We start from the raw sequence: 14,891 nt of genomic DNA on the forward strand, positions 1-14,891 counted from the left end.
GTGTGAGGGTTTTTTCAGTCATATAAGTATATATTATTTTTTTTATCCCAAGTGCAAGTCAACATGTATTGTAACAGCCCTGAAAATACCCCAACATAAACAATTAATTCTTCTATAATGTAATAGAAAATGTATGTGGTGCGCTATTTGAGGAAATGTAATAATGTGTCTTCTTTTTTTTATTGAACCTCAAATATAATGCAGTGTAGGCAACATAGAACATGATAGAAATTCAAGATATATTCCAATAAGAATAAAAAACAAACAAACATATATAATAAAATAAATCAGTAACTGAAATACAGATTGCAGGGTGTACATACAGAAAGTGCAGGGGTTATATACAGACACGATCATTAAAAGAACGTGTATGTTCTTTTTGTGGTAAAATATTGTAACTCAAGGTTCACTTACAAGCTTTTTTCCAGGTCTTTCAACCATCACACGGCCTTTTTGTTTGTTTTCAATGGATCTGATAAATAATATTTTATTAATAAACAGCAGCTTTAAAGATTTTTTTGGTTATGAATTAAGTAACATATTACTGTATATCACGAGTTGAAAATACATTCAAACTACCGTATATTTGTTAAAAAAATAAAGTGCCTTAAGTCATTCCAAAAAACTAGCAGACAGAACACAAACATATCGCATAAGTCAGTGAAATTTGCTAAATGGGATTTACAAGGATAATATAAAGAATGTTAAAGTGTTCCACAAACTTTCCAATCTATATTAAAAAAAAAGAACTACAAACAAGAATTTTCCTGGGTTCATTCTGAGTGAATAACCCCTTCCTTTAATTTCCGGTTTTGTTTTCCTGCCTCGCTTGACGTCACTGACCCCTACAGTCACACGTGCGTGGTACATCGCAGACTCGCTATTGCTCAAGACCTTTTCTTTTACGATTTCAAACACCTAAAAATACAACAGCGCCTACACTCAGGTGTAATGAATGTTACCTGATAGAATAAATGTCGCTACGGCGTGTTTTCGTTACCAGTGACGACCTAATGATATCCTCGAGCCAGACACGGGGGAGGAAACTGCTTAGCAAAGGTAAAACAAAGTGTTTGTTAGCACTCATAACTAGCTAAGTTAAAAGAAAGCAACAGTGTCCAAAACAGTTCACCTCGTGTTTACAAAACCCTCCACAGTAAAAGTCGATGAAATGTCGCCAGAAGATGTCGCCAGAGAGCTGTATGCTCAGCCACTGGTGAGCTAATTTACCAGTAAACTGTATTGACATGGAGACGCCACGCGGGTGCAGTAGCATCTTGGCACTAGTAGCTTAGCACATTTGGTTCATTGATATATTTGGCACTAAATTGCTGTTGTGGCTTTCAACACTACAGAGGTATTTTGTATGTAGATGTTTTGGTAGTGCAACAAGATCAGGTGGTTGTTACATAACTTGAAGCCCCCACGGCCATCATTTGCTCCACCTCTTCATTCCATCAGACCTGAAGTTGGCTTTGGATGGAGGTGATTTCATAATCTTTTTAAAATAGAAAACATAATAACCTCTCCTTGGGCCGAGTCCAGCAACTGCTCACCTGATCAGATGCGCAGTAGGGGATTTCTGTAAAGAGACTGTCCTCTATTGAGTGCTGCTGGCCCATCTACCCATTCAGTACACTTGGCTGCAGTAGACGCACACTCAGCAGAGGGATACGGATTTGGATTCATTAGATGAGGACTTGTATAATGTGTGTGTGTGTGTGAGAGGAGGGGGGGGGATGCACAGGTCAGCAGTTCTAGAGGAGAAACAGGACACTGCCCCTCATCTCGTACTTTCTCATGTATTATGTATGCCTGTGATGTCCGGCCGTGAGCTTGGCTGCGTGTGGGGACTGCATGTAGCCACGGAAGTGCACATTGTATCACATTGGATCTCTCTTAGCCCTGAGAGATCCAAAATGGTGCCTTCTGAGCTGTCCTCTGCAGGCCACACGAGACATTCAAGGTCTTATCTGGATTGTTTCCAGGAAATCGGTGTAGCAGGTCTCTAATGAGGATTGATGAGGCACACACAGTTTTTGTTGTCAATAAAATCGATGATCTTCACCTCTGTTGACCCAAGAGTGTTTGAGGAAGAGAGAGACGTTTCGGTTCATGGCTGCTTGCATTCTTAAAGTGAGGTGTGTAACTTGTAGTGAAGTCAGAAGCCATTTCCTCACAGTCTCTGGCCTGTTGAGCATTCTGTTTCCTCATAAATGTAATATTAAGCTCTTTATAGGCTAATGGAATACTGACATCCGTTTGAAGTAGTCTAAATTTAAAGGCTCAGTGTATTCCCTTTAGCTTTTACAATCAGCTATAATATCCAAGGCTTCTGCATTGTTTGCACAAGGCGTGATGACCTCAGATCCTGTTTATTGGGTAAGAAGTGGGTGTAGTATATACAGTACATAGTAAAACTGAGCTGTGTGAGGATGTTTTACTTGCATTGTCAGTAGCTTTTCTATAAGAGCTCATGAGCCTCACTTTTTACTCACACCAGGATAAAGTTCAGCACTACCTTCATGCCTTACCTTTTGATAACGCCGCTGTGCTTTTGTTTTGGCTGTTTCATAACCACACTGATTGCAGGCACATGTTGAGAAGGGCCCATGTACTGATCCCATACACACACACACAGAAAAAAATTAACACAAAAAAAAAAAATTCACACCATGTATACAAACATTGACTCACCATGAGTGACAGTCGTGCCTGTTTGCACTCATGCACCCCTAGATATTCTTGGCAGGATGCAGATTGGTTGTGCCATATGCGCACACGCTCATGCATATGCATAAAGGGCTAAATATGGCTCCCCACTTCAATGCAGACATTGTGTTTGCATGCACATTTAAACTCATACACAGATGTTTTTCCGCCCATATGAGTTATGCGTGGCTTTCCACCCTCACCTCTGAAATGAAGGTAGGATGTTGATCAGTACTTTTCTTCGCCATGACTACTGTTGCCACAAAGCAACTCACTTATCACACACTGGAAGCTCGTGTACATGGAGCCAGCACAGTTATAGCTATATTTTTAGAAGATTTTAATCGTATGATTTATACATTTATATCACTATAATGAGGTGCTTTTGCTGCTGCTTCACCCATCCTTATACTAAGAAGAAGGCTTTCGATAAATCATGATCTTCTTAGCTTCAAATTTTGAAATCTGGTATCAATGGGAAATTTAATAATAAAGCTGTGAAAGTTCTCTATGAAGCCTCTGTGCTACTTAACGACTATAGGGGATGAGCTCTCCCCTACGCTGTTTTCACTCTATATAAATGATTTAGTAGTTGAAATTGATCCAGCCGGTATTGGGGTCAGTCTTTCTGATTTTACAGTTGGAATTTTCTTTACGCAGATGATGAAGTTATTCTGGCAGATACTGAACGTATTGTACCGTATGCGCCTGTGTGTGCTTGTCTATTTTTAGACAGTCGGCGTGCTCGCACACATTACCTTAATGGATGGATTTGTGTGTATGTGAATGGAGATGTGTGGAGCGCTAGCTTTGTCCTGTATGAGTCATACACTGATGTAAACGGCTTCATTCACTTACACGCCTTGCCCAAGCACATGGCTCTCAGACAACACACTCCCTGCCTTCACGTGCTGTCCTTCACCCTTCCTCTCCCTCTCTCCCACTCTTTCTTGGAGCATTTTCCACCCATTTCCTCAGCTCTGCCCGTTGCTTCACAGACAATGGCAACCATTATTTTCCCCTGATTTAAGTACCTGCCGATAACCTAGTTTGTCTCCTAGCTGAAGATGAGCTGCTTTTACATTTCACATAACTCATCTGTCCCTTTTTTTCAAATCATATTTGCTTCATGCTGTATTTATTTTTTACTGCTTTCTGTCCAGATGAAGTATAGTTTATCCTGCTGCTGGAGAATTTTCATCGCCTCTGTTGCAACTCATGACAGAGTCTTGCTCGAGTTAAATGTAAACATGTCCCAACTGCTCATGCTGTAGCTGCTATTAATAAGGAGCTGTCTGTGCAGGAGTTGCTTAAGAGCTGAAAAAACCTTTGCCACGAATTCCAGTGGGTTTTACTGGAAGCGGGAGGGCTTCTTAGAAAATTGGGTGAGTGTGGACAGGAGTGGAGGTCAAGTCAAATTTGGGAAGCCTCTCACCCAACTCACGTACGTGACATTAGTAGCTACTTTCCCAGTGTAAACACAAAATGGAGTGTCTGAACTAACACGGGTGTACTGTTAATTGTCATCGCCAGCATTATGAGAGGGTCTGAAAAACCTGGTGTTACAAGTTCAGTGACCCAGATACTCTAAGTGAAATCCCAGCTTAACCCGTCTTTCTCTCTTGCAGAGGCCTTCTGGAAATGCAGCCCGTGTGTTTATCTCTGGTCTGTTTCTTCTGTTTGTCTGTCTCCCTGAGCTCTGTAACGTCACAAGTGGCAGTCATGGCAAGACACAGCGTAACCTTGGACTACAACGTGAAACCCTGACAAAAGTTAGTTTGCAAAAAATATGTCTCAATCCTACAATTCTTGTAATCACACTTTGGGATTTGTCACCTCTGCAACCATCTCACTTCCAATAAACCTGTCGAACGTAGACTACTCGCACACCGCGTTGCTTTGGCAGCCGACTTGGTGTGTTAACAATGATGGAGCTTATGGTGGCCCACTTTAACACAGCATGTAAGCAGTGAATCGGACGGCGAACACAAACAGCTGATACTGTACATCCCCACCGCTCAGTGTGTCTGTGCTTTATGTAACTGCCCGCCTTGGCCCCAGCAAAGGTGTTACCGTAACACGTTGCTTGCCGACTGCATGTGAGCAACCACTCACATGGGGCCTGCTGTTCGCCTCCCCCCCCCCTCCACAGGTGTTTGGATTAGAGGAGGAAGGACTGAGTGGCGGGGAGGAGCAGGGAGGCCCTTAATGTGAACTGACTACTCTGCTGTCACTGTGTACACTTCTGCCTCTTCACTTCCTGCTTTCTCTCACTCTGTCTCAAACTGTCTCAAGGCACTCTGACTTTTATGTGCAGTTTTTGCTAAACTGCGGTTTGTTTCTTCTGCTTCTGTTATCTGGTGTGTGTGTGTGTTTTTTTTTTTTAACTGTCAGCGAGCACTCCAGCATGCTTCAGCTTTTCCTGACAACCAGTGAGACCCAGTGCTGCTAAATGCAACATTGCATAAACATCTCCACAGACAGCTAACAGGCCTTCAGCAGTTTATTCCAAACATGGGGTAACATCTGCTCAGTTGAAACCTGAAACCTTGAAACACTTCTTTAATCTTTTGATGCAAGTTATGTAATTGTTTGGGTCTGTTTCGGTTACCAAGACATCAAGGCAATGTACTGTCTATTAAGGATGTTGAAAGAATTTACCAGCTGACTTTGGCAGACAAGGTAACCGTGATAATACAAAGGTACAACTTCCTAATAAGGTGCTCTTTATAAAGGGATTATAATGATATAATATAATTCAATTTTGGGTTGACAGGTTGTGAAAAATGCTTTTGGCCAGTGTTTATCCTTTCTATTTAATAATAATGCAGTTATAAATGTTGGTGATGAATAAATGTAGGGCTGCAACTAATAATTACTTTCATAATCGATTAATCTACCGATTATTTTCTCGATTCCAAGGTGATGTCTTCAAATGTCTTGTTTTATCTGACCAAGAGTTCAAAACCCAAAGATTGAAGCTGTGAATTTTTGCCATTTTTCCTTGAATTAAAATTGAAAAACGTATTGATTAATTTTCTGTCGATCGATTTATTGACTAATCATTGCAACTCTTTAGTCCTTTTCAGTAAGTGCTGTCTGTGTTCATATGGTCCAATAAGCCAAATGGGGTTTTTCACAACCTGGCAACTCAAAAGGTGTTCTCATTAATGGCTTTAATTAACTTTAATTAACTGATCTATAAAGCTTTCATAAATGATTTATTAACCATTAATAAAGCCATTAGTTACAGCTTGTAAAGTCTTTACAAGGAAAATGAAAAACAAAAAAGGCTCAAAGACAAGTTTAATGTTCTTGGCTCAAAAGTCCTCACCTGAAAAATGAAAATGACTGAGATGTCACCATCATTTTTTTGGTATAGTTTCATAATATAGGTGACTTGAGAAAGACTTCAGAAGAATGTTAAGTACTTTGGAAACAAAGAAATGAAATTCACACAATTCTCACTTTATTTTGGTCCTCTCAGCTTTATTTACCATTACTGTAGTGTTCCGCTTTTAAAGCGGTTATTATCAATATTTTTATATTAACAATGGATCACATGACTACTTTTATGTGAAAGGGGTCGCTCGTAGTGACAAACCCACCGAGAAATAAGCCTGACTCTGCAGTTTCCCTCTGCTCAATGGAGCTTTCTAGCATCTTTTTTTCTTCTGTTGTTTTGGTTTTATGACCCGCAATTTTACTATTCTGGTTCACTTTCACGGCTCTCATCAGTGTTTTCAGCCTCAGGAGGCAGCTGTTTACAGTGAAAAAGCTCTAAAAACCCACTGTACGCTACCTGCCCAACATTAAACAGAAGACAAACTAAGTTAGCGACTAGCTGGTGAACATAGTGAAGCATTTAGCAGCTAAAGAACCAGATTTTTCCCTCAGGAGTTGGTAGAGACCAAAACAGAGCTAAAAGTAATATGAATATTGGACTTACATTCATCAGGTTGGCAGAAACATGAAATGAATGAATTTAATTCAAATGAAACCTAATGTTGCTCAGTATCTGGCACACTAACAAGTTCACCATTTCAACTTTCAAAGTTTGTGCTTAAAGTGGTCAAAAAAATCACTTAATAAATCATCAAAATCAGTTATGAAAATAATAATTTAAAAGAGAGAACGTCCTCGTTGCAACTTTTTTGATTTTACTGGTTTAACCAGAGATGTACAGTTGGACACTTTCTGTAAATGTGTTTGTTAGCAGTCAGCACACTCTTGAAGGGTTGTTTATGAGGTTATTTCACCAGGAAACCCCCCTCCTTCTCTTTTGTTGTTGTCTCTCAGTTCTGTTTGTCCTTTGAGATTCTATACAAGAAACAGGAAGTACTCCTTTTGTCTGCCGGCTGTTCGCACTAATTCAGCATTGAGGTCAACAGGTGTAACCGTACTGGCCTGACTCAGTGTGCTGTAGACCACACCTTCTGTGTGTGTACGTGTATGTACATTCTCGTATGTGTAGGTACACACTTGGATGTTTGTGCGCATTGCTTACTGGTATGTGTGTGGTTATGTGGCTTTACAGGGGCAAACAGGAGGGCAGGAATACGAGCCCCCACTGCTCTCTTTACGGTTACTTGAACCAGGATGGCTCTAGACAGATGGATGGGCCTGTTGACACTAATCCACTGTATGAGGTAATGGAGTTAGCCTGTGTTTGTACACTCCTTCCCTGCCACTCCTGACTTACTGACTGACCTACTTAACCAACAACTCACGTGGCACTAAAGCAAGCCCACGCATATTTGGTGTTTCTTTTCCAGAAGGTTAGAGGACCATAAGATGCAGTGTGTGTGTGTGTGTGTGTGTGTGGTCACACTGCCACTCCTGCTGTTTGTATACATGTTTGTTTGTTTGTTTGTTGAGGTAAGACCCTGAATTGATCATTGATAAATTTTGGGGTGTGTGCTTTCTCCTTGGATTTGTGTGTGTGTGTGTGTGTGTGTGTGTGTGTGTGTTTGGGTGGGTAGATGGGTGTGTTTGTGCAGTGATTCATTGGTTCATAATTATTGAAACTAGAGCAAGAGTAAAATCTAATGCAAATTTACATTTTTTTTGACATATTTATTGAAAACTATTGGATATTGTTCTTATAAAACATTAAAAATACTTGAATGTTGTAAATGTTGTGACATATTGATATGAGTATAATGCAATGATAATTATTCTGACATCATTTTCTCCATATTGCCCACCCCTGGTTTGCAATAAGAGGGTGTTGAGTCAAGAGTACATTATAAACTGTCAAAGTGGGTATTAGTAATATATGGTTATAGGTACTTACTTACCACCACTCATAAGCAATGTTAATAAAGTGAAACTGAAAGTAAAATAGTCAGGAAATGTAGCAAAATCATTGTATAAAGTGGTAGTAAGTACATAGCTACACATAAAGGTTGGGTGTGTGTGAATGTGTGTGTGTGGGTGCTCCTTAGCTGTTAACTCTATGAACGACTTTAAGGAACGGTTTGATGTGGATAGACATGTTTCCTCTAGCCGAGCCCAGCCAATACACTGGCAGATTATAATTAACAGTGGACATTGGCTGATTATAGCTATTCTGTATAATTACTTATGAAGTTTAAAAGTTTGTTCAAAATGAACTGCCAGCCCAGCCCATAGGAGTCCCCACTGTCAGTGCCCAGTGGTGCTTTGAGCTAAATGCTTACATCAGTGTGCTAACATGCTGATGTTTACCAGGCTACCATGTTCACCATCTTTCAGTTTAGCATGTTACCATGCTAACATTTGCAAAGTAGCACTAAACACAAAGTACAGCTGAGGCCAACGAGAATGTCATAAACCAAAGTATTAGATTGTTGACCAATATTTGTCGAGACATTTCACTAAAAACCACAACTGTGGCACCAGAGGAAAAGTCAGAGGATCACCAAAGTCATTAGGATTTGTCATCTGGGAACCATGACATCTGTCCAGCAGATGTTGAGGTATTTCAGTGAATAAGTTAAATATTTGATGTGCCGGTGGCACCAGAGTTAGGGGATCACCAAAGTTAGTAGGATTCATCCTCTGTGGTCTGGGTTATCTGATCAATTTCTGATTGCTATGCTTTCTACATGCATTAACTGCTTGCATTAACATGCCTTTACCTAGATACAGATCACATGGTAATGCCAGGACGTAAATGGGGTTGAAGTGATGACATTTCACCAAACCCACTGCAAACTTCAATTTGCCATAAAAGCTGAACAAAACTGTTTTTAATCATTTATCAAAAAGTCCTTGTGCCCTCATTATTACTTTATTATTTCTTATCCTTACAAAACAAGGGCTTGCGTCTGAGCACGAAGGACCTACATGTTGTTACAAAGATGATACATATAACAAGTGGTCATTGTTCCCACAGATATCTGCAAGACCTTGGTGCAAAAGATTCACTTGCCACACAGACAGAGGAGGAACGAGGAACCAGAACAGGTGGGCTCTGTTTTTCTCTGATTCTCTCTGTTTATGTTTCATCATTAGAGAAGAGGACAGTCATCTGAGGTCTAGATAACTTAACTAAAAACAGAGCATCTGCTACAATGCTACTTCAGCTGTAGAGATTTGTCTGAATGAGGAAATTATAGTGGCATCTGGCATCTAATGCAGGGCTGGACTGGGAATCTAACGTCAGTCCAGGCCAATCTCCACATTCACTCCGTTCACAACAGTCCATGTATACTGTAAGCGTTTTGTTGAAATATTATTTTTGTTTATGCCAGTAACATATCTTTTACCTTTTTAGTTTTTTAAAAAAACATCCAAAATAGTTAAAAACAGCCAAGTGTCTTCTGTTTCAAGAGTTAGTCAGTTGCACTTCCATAATTTAGGCAACAGGAATAAATATTCATATATATCATTTTTGTGCACTTTTGGAGTGTTTGTTTTGCACCTGGCATTTCCTCAGAGCTCTGACTGGACTTATGTTGATCATCATGAAGCTCTGGTAGCTCTGAGTAACTGGAGATACTTCCACCTGACAGAAAAAGAGAATACATGTCTTTATTTTCCAGATTATTTTACACGATTAAGTTTTTTAAAACAGAATCAACTCAGGAAAAGTAGTTCCTTGCTCGTGAAGCATTTAGCAACGCTTTCCTCCCGGGCTTTTCTCCTTTTGATGTGCTCCCTCTCAGCTCTACCTTTTTCTCTTTCGCTCATTCTCTCTTTCTTGTGTGCTTGTGGTGATGTGTACAATGCAACCAATTGCGTGTGATGACAGCCAGAGATCACACCATCAGGTTAAAAGCAGGCAGGAATTCTCCCTGTGCACCCGATGGCCAGTCTGGGTCTGATCTAATGTCGCAGGTGTTTGACTGAATATTCAGGCGCAAAAGCTTCAGAGACTTAATCCTAATGTTTTGTGATATGCAACATAATATGGCAGTGAACCCCTTTGTTAATAACGGACATGAACTGTGTGACATTTCCAGATTATGTTCCAGTTGTGGAGAAGATCGAGCTCTGAGACATGAGTTCTGCTGTGGTAATTTTCCTCGCTCTACTTTACGTCTAGGATGCCAGAGAAAGTAGGAACCATAGTCATACTGTACACGTGGAAGTAGTCTTTCTAGATTACCAAATATTTTTATTTTTTACTCTATATTACAATTGTTATAGATTACTTTGTGATAACAATTCATTAAAGCTGATTCAAACTTAAGTGATGACTTTTAGTCTTTTATGGCGGGAAATGTAAATGTGCGCACACTTTCAACAGAATGGGTATGTCTATGAGCAGAATGGCAGAGGACTCTCACATAAACTTGCTACACATCACATTGAAAATTATTTAAATATATGTTTGTTAGTCTCACTGGGTGTTCTTTAAAAGCAGGTATTTCATGTTTTTCAGACTCTGTACTGTGGAATAATGCTTTATGTTCACTCAAGAGGCCCTACGTGTGTCCCAGGACCAGGACAATGTGAGCATCATCATCAAATCAATGCATCTTTTATTATATGTAGTTTGAAAAGTTTGCCAGTTTCATGTGAGGTAAAAAAAAAAGCAATGATAATGATAAAAGTCTTTCTTGTTAATATTAGAATATATTAGAATATTATGTCATAGATTACTTTATGATCCTCCATTAAAACTGATTGAAACTTAAGCCTCATGTGATGACATTTCGCCTATCTTTTATGGACTTCAGCTGTGAAGGCCTTTTGCGTAACACACCCACTGAAAACCAAATGGCCAAACCAAAAAAGTTACAAGACATTTAACTTATTTCACAAGAAGTCCTTGCGCCCTTATTATTACTTTGTGTTCTTAAGTCTTTTTTTCCCTTATAAAACAATGACTGACATTTAAGCTCCAAGGTCTTGCAGATGTCTGTGTGAACAATGACCAGTTGGTACAGCATATATCTTTTTTAGTCCCGGACTAGTGAGGGGAAACTTATCAGAGGGAGCAAGAGACCGAGAGAGAGGGGTAGAAGAAGAAGAGCATGTGATAGAGAACGATGGTGAGCTACAGAGACATGGACTGAGATACAAGGCCTGTCATTGTCTGAGAGCTAGTGCTTGGCTGGCACAATAAACCAGATCCACATGGAGGCCTGTGAGGAATCCAGGCTCATGGCCCAGTTCTTTGTGTGTGGCAGGAAGCCATCGCCACTGCGGGGAGGGATAACATATCCTGAAACTGTCAGTCAACAGGACACTCCCTGCACCTGAATCCATCCAGAGGCGGACATCCCTGCTAGATTCCAATCCCATTCTAAAACAAAAATCTCTAATTGTAAGCTAAACATAACCCTATTGGACGTTATACCGAAACACAACCACCTAAAGACTTATACCTTAACATATTTATAATGCCGATCTTTTTATTTTTAGGTTAATGAGTTTTTGTGTGAACTTTCTTTTACGTCTTTATTATATTCTAACATTATTTTTAGCCATGGTAGCGGCGTGGCTCTATAGACGGCAATGTCATCCTGTTGGCAGTTTGGTTGGTACTTTGGTCCAGGCTGAAATAGCTCAACAGCTATTGGATGGTTTGTCATGAAATTTGGTACAGATATCCGTGGTGCCCCGAAGATGTATCCTGATTATTTTGGTGATCCCCTGACTTTTTCTCTAAAGCCACCAGAAGGTTGTCATTTGTGAGTTTTACCGAAATGTCTCAACAACTATTGGATGGATTGCCATGAAATTTGGTACGGACATTCATGTTCCCCACAGGATGAATTGTAAATACTATTGTGATCCTTAACGTTTCATCTCGCACCACCATAGGGTCCAATTCTTTGGTTTATGACTACTTGCAAAACTAATGACATTCCCATTAGCCTTAGCTATACTATTTGTTTTGTGCAAATGTTAGCATGCTAATAAGCTAAACTAAGACAATAATCATGGTAAACATTAGCTGCTAAACATCAGCATATTAACCTTTTTAATTGTGAGCATGTTAGCATGCTAACATTAGCATTTAGCTCAAAGCACCACTGTGTCTAAGTACAGACAGCTAGCATAGTCTTGTTAATCTTATGCCTTAACCCAGTGGTTTCTTGCAGAATTTTCTCTAATCTAAATGTACCCATCCAGGCCTCTATTTATGTACTGAAATGAAACAATATAAAAAAAGAAAAGCACTTTTTGGCTGAACTCCACACAATTTATAGACACAAACTGTTACAAATTGCAAGTAGAAACTTTTTTCAAGTTTTGATAGATTCTTATTTTTTCAAGTCTTTTTATTGCAATACTCAAATGCTAAATGTACGTTGAGAGAGTTATTGGTCGCTGTAAAAATGTCTCTAATCCATAGTGGCCGTGAAGAGATCAAGAAATGGGAATGCATTCTGAAGTTTAGGGAGTTAGCCAAATTAAGTGGGTATCTTACAAAATGACCGTCTCTTTAGTATGAAATTCCCTATTTGTGTTTCCATGCTGAGCCACGGTGGAGGGATACGTCCTCGTAGTTGCATTGCCAAGACAAAACACCGTCACTAAACCTACACACAACTACCAGTATGAAGATACCGACTGCTTAAGAATGCATTTTTGCACAGAAAATTTTGTCCCCCATTTCTTACAGTGTAGTCGCGCTGCAAAATGATTGCTTCACTGTCAGTATGGAGAGACGGAATGAGTACAGTGACCAGTAGCTCTCTCAACATACATATGGCAAGTGAGTATCGAAGTATTAAAGGAATCGTTAAAGGAGAGTTAGATGAGAAGATCGATATGCTAATGTCTGTATGGTAAATATAATGAAGCTCCTAAACTAAAAGATTTTGTATGTGGATTGTGTTACAATGTGTATATCAGTGTTTCTGTTCTTTTGGGCAAGAATTTGGCCAGTGTGCCTGCCAGTGTGACTCCAGTGATGTTAATCCAGTGTCGCTTTGACCTCTGACCCTGTTAGGAAATGGCTTTTGTTTTTCTTCTGACACCTGATCTCAGCAATAATCTTACACAAGGCTCTCTGGAATGTCCGCTCGCGGTCCTCTCAGGTCTCACTCACCTGAGGCACGTTGTTTGCTGCCTTGTGACAAACTGGATCGAAGTGGATGAGAAACTAGTTTCAGTGGCTTTGTGTGTAGGAAGAAGCATCAGTCACACTGTGACACACTCCAGAGCTGTGGACGTGTATGTGTGTGATTGACAACAACATGAGAAAAGGCAACAGACAACATGAGCAGAACATGTATGTCAACAGGGCTGCGACCCGTGCGTGTGAGTGTGTGTGTGTGTCACTGGTTGGAGGCCACAGTGTTATCTATGTATGTGAATTGAAGACGCTATTCGTACACGTAATACTTCAGCAGTCTGCCTGTTTGCCAAGAAATATAACCACTGTGCAATCTGTCACACACAATGTAAACAACCCCCTTTGAATTTGTTTGTGAGCCTCATCTCTCTTTTCTATGCAAAGGCCACTGTGGATTAGATAGCGCTGTTCTGTGCTGTCAGTCTAACACAAAAGGTTCTTTTTGTACCGAGTTGTGTAACAGGCCACTGAATGCAGTTTAGCTTCTCTGCTTTCAGATCATATTTTGTTTATCTCACTGGGAGACCCTTTCTCGGAGGTTCATCTCCTCTCCCCTCCCACCGTATCTCCTTTCCAGTGTGAACTGTGGCGATGCCCCGCTGCTGTGTGCAACACTTCTGTCACTGCTCCCAATATGTGATTCATGCCTATTTTATTGCTGCTCAGGTCAGGTTTCAGGTTTAAATGGGAATATTTGTGGGACAGAGCAATGTGCAGCAACACTTGCTGGGACAGAGCAATGTCCCATTACTAACTTGGTTTTGTTTCCAAACTTGTTAAAATCATTGAATGGGCCAGGAAATAATTAGGTTAAATAGTGGGGTACTTTATCGGCATCTAACTGCACATAAATTATATTTTAAAGACAATGACTCATCAGCGTGACCTCAGCGACTTACTCCTCCGCCTTAATATTTTCATACTGCTCAGCTGTCGATGCATAACCTATGATATAACTTTCCTGTTGTGTGAATCCTCTTGGCTGCAGCACTGTCTCCCAGTGGTGTGATGGAGAGAAAGTGTGCTTCCCTCAGTATGTGACACACTGCCCTGAACAGCAGACTCATAACGGAAGGCTGTAGTCACCCACCCACTCCGCTGCAGTCGGTTGCTGCCGGAGGCCCCCTGACTCCATCCCACTCCTGTATCACACATCAAAAACCACCTTTGTGTTTGTCTCCTTAAATGGTGGCCTTGTTTCTGCCCCATAGACAAACAGTTATGGCACTGCATTAACAGTGGGGAAAACTAACTGAACCTGCTGATAGATAACGGCCGCCCCTAAGAGGGGTCGCAGCAGAGACATGGCATTCCTGCAGTCGGCTGTTGAGGCATGTGACTACAGTTAAGTCTGTTAGTTTGTAATCCCACAGGCTGCTGTATATGGTCAGGATTCTTGGAGCAGAGAGGGGATTTCCTCAGAAGTCAGGGAGGAAAAAAGGGAGGAGGGGGGTCGCCATGAGACAGAGCCATGTTAGGAGGGCCAAATCTGAATTTTAAGCATGCCCTCCTTTGCTGGAGTTTCTCTTTGCCCCTGGTCAACCGCCCCCACTGCACCCCTTTACCCCTCTGTTACCCCACAGCCTCACAGGCCTCAGCTGTTTTGCTATGGTGCATGGGTTCACTTGAGGCTCCGCTGCTTGAAAACGTATTTAGTGGA

General features: G+C 40.7%; 1 protein-coding gene across 8 annotated transcripts in view; it reads left to right on the forward strand.

Annotated features, from left to right (window-relative positions):
* Nucleotides 1-815: 815 nt before the first annotated feature.
* The window catches only part of plppr2a (phospholipid phosphatase related 2a), a 165,467-nt gene continuing 151,391 nt past the window's right edge, over nucleotides 816-14,891 (forward strand). For 2 of the 8 annotated variants that reach the window (XM_044182582.1, XM_044182585.1), the window contains exons 1-3: nucleotides 817-1,059; nucleotides 7,250-7,361; nucleotides 9,092-9,162. In XM_044182582.1, coding sequence (XP_044038517.1) covers nucleotides 7,312-7,361; nucleotides 9,092-9,162 — 121 coding nt within the window. In that variant the 5' untranslated portion in view covers nucleotides 817-1,059; nucleotides 7,250-7,311. Of the gene's footprint in view, nucleotides 1,060-7,249; nucleotides 7,362-9,091; nucleotides 9,163-14,891 lie in introns of all 8 variants that reach the window. The other 6 variants (XM_044182581.1, XM_044182584.1, XM_044182590.1 and 3 more) reach the window with 4 other exon arrangements.

This window comes from Siniperca chuatsi, linkage group LG21 (genome assembly GCF_020085105.1).
Source record: "Siniperca chuatsi isolate FFG_IHB_CAS linkage group LG21, ASM2008510v1, whole genome shotgun sequence".
NCBI lineage: Eukaryota > Metazoa > Chordata > Actinopteri > Centrarchiformes > Sinipercidae > Siniperca > Siniperca chuatsi.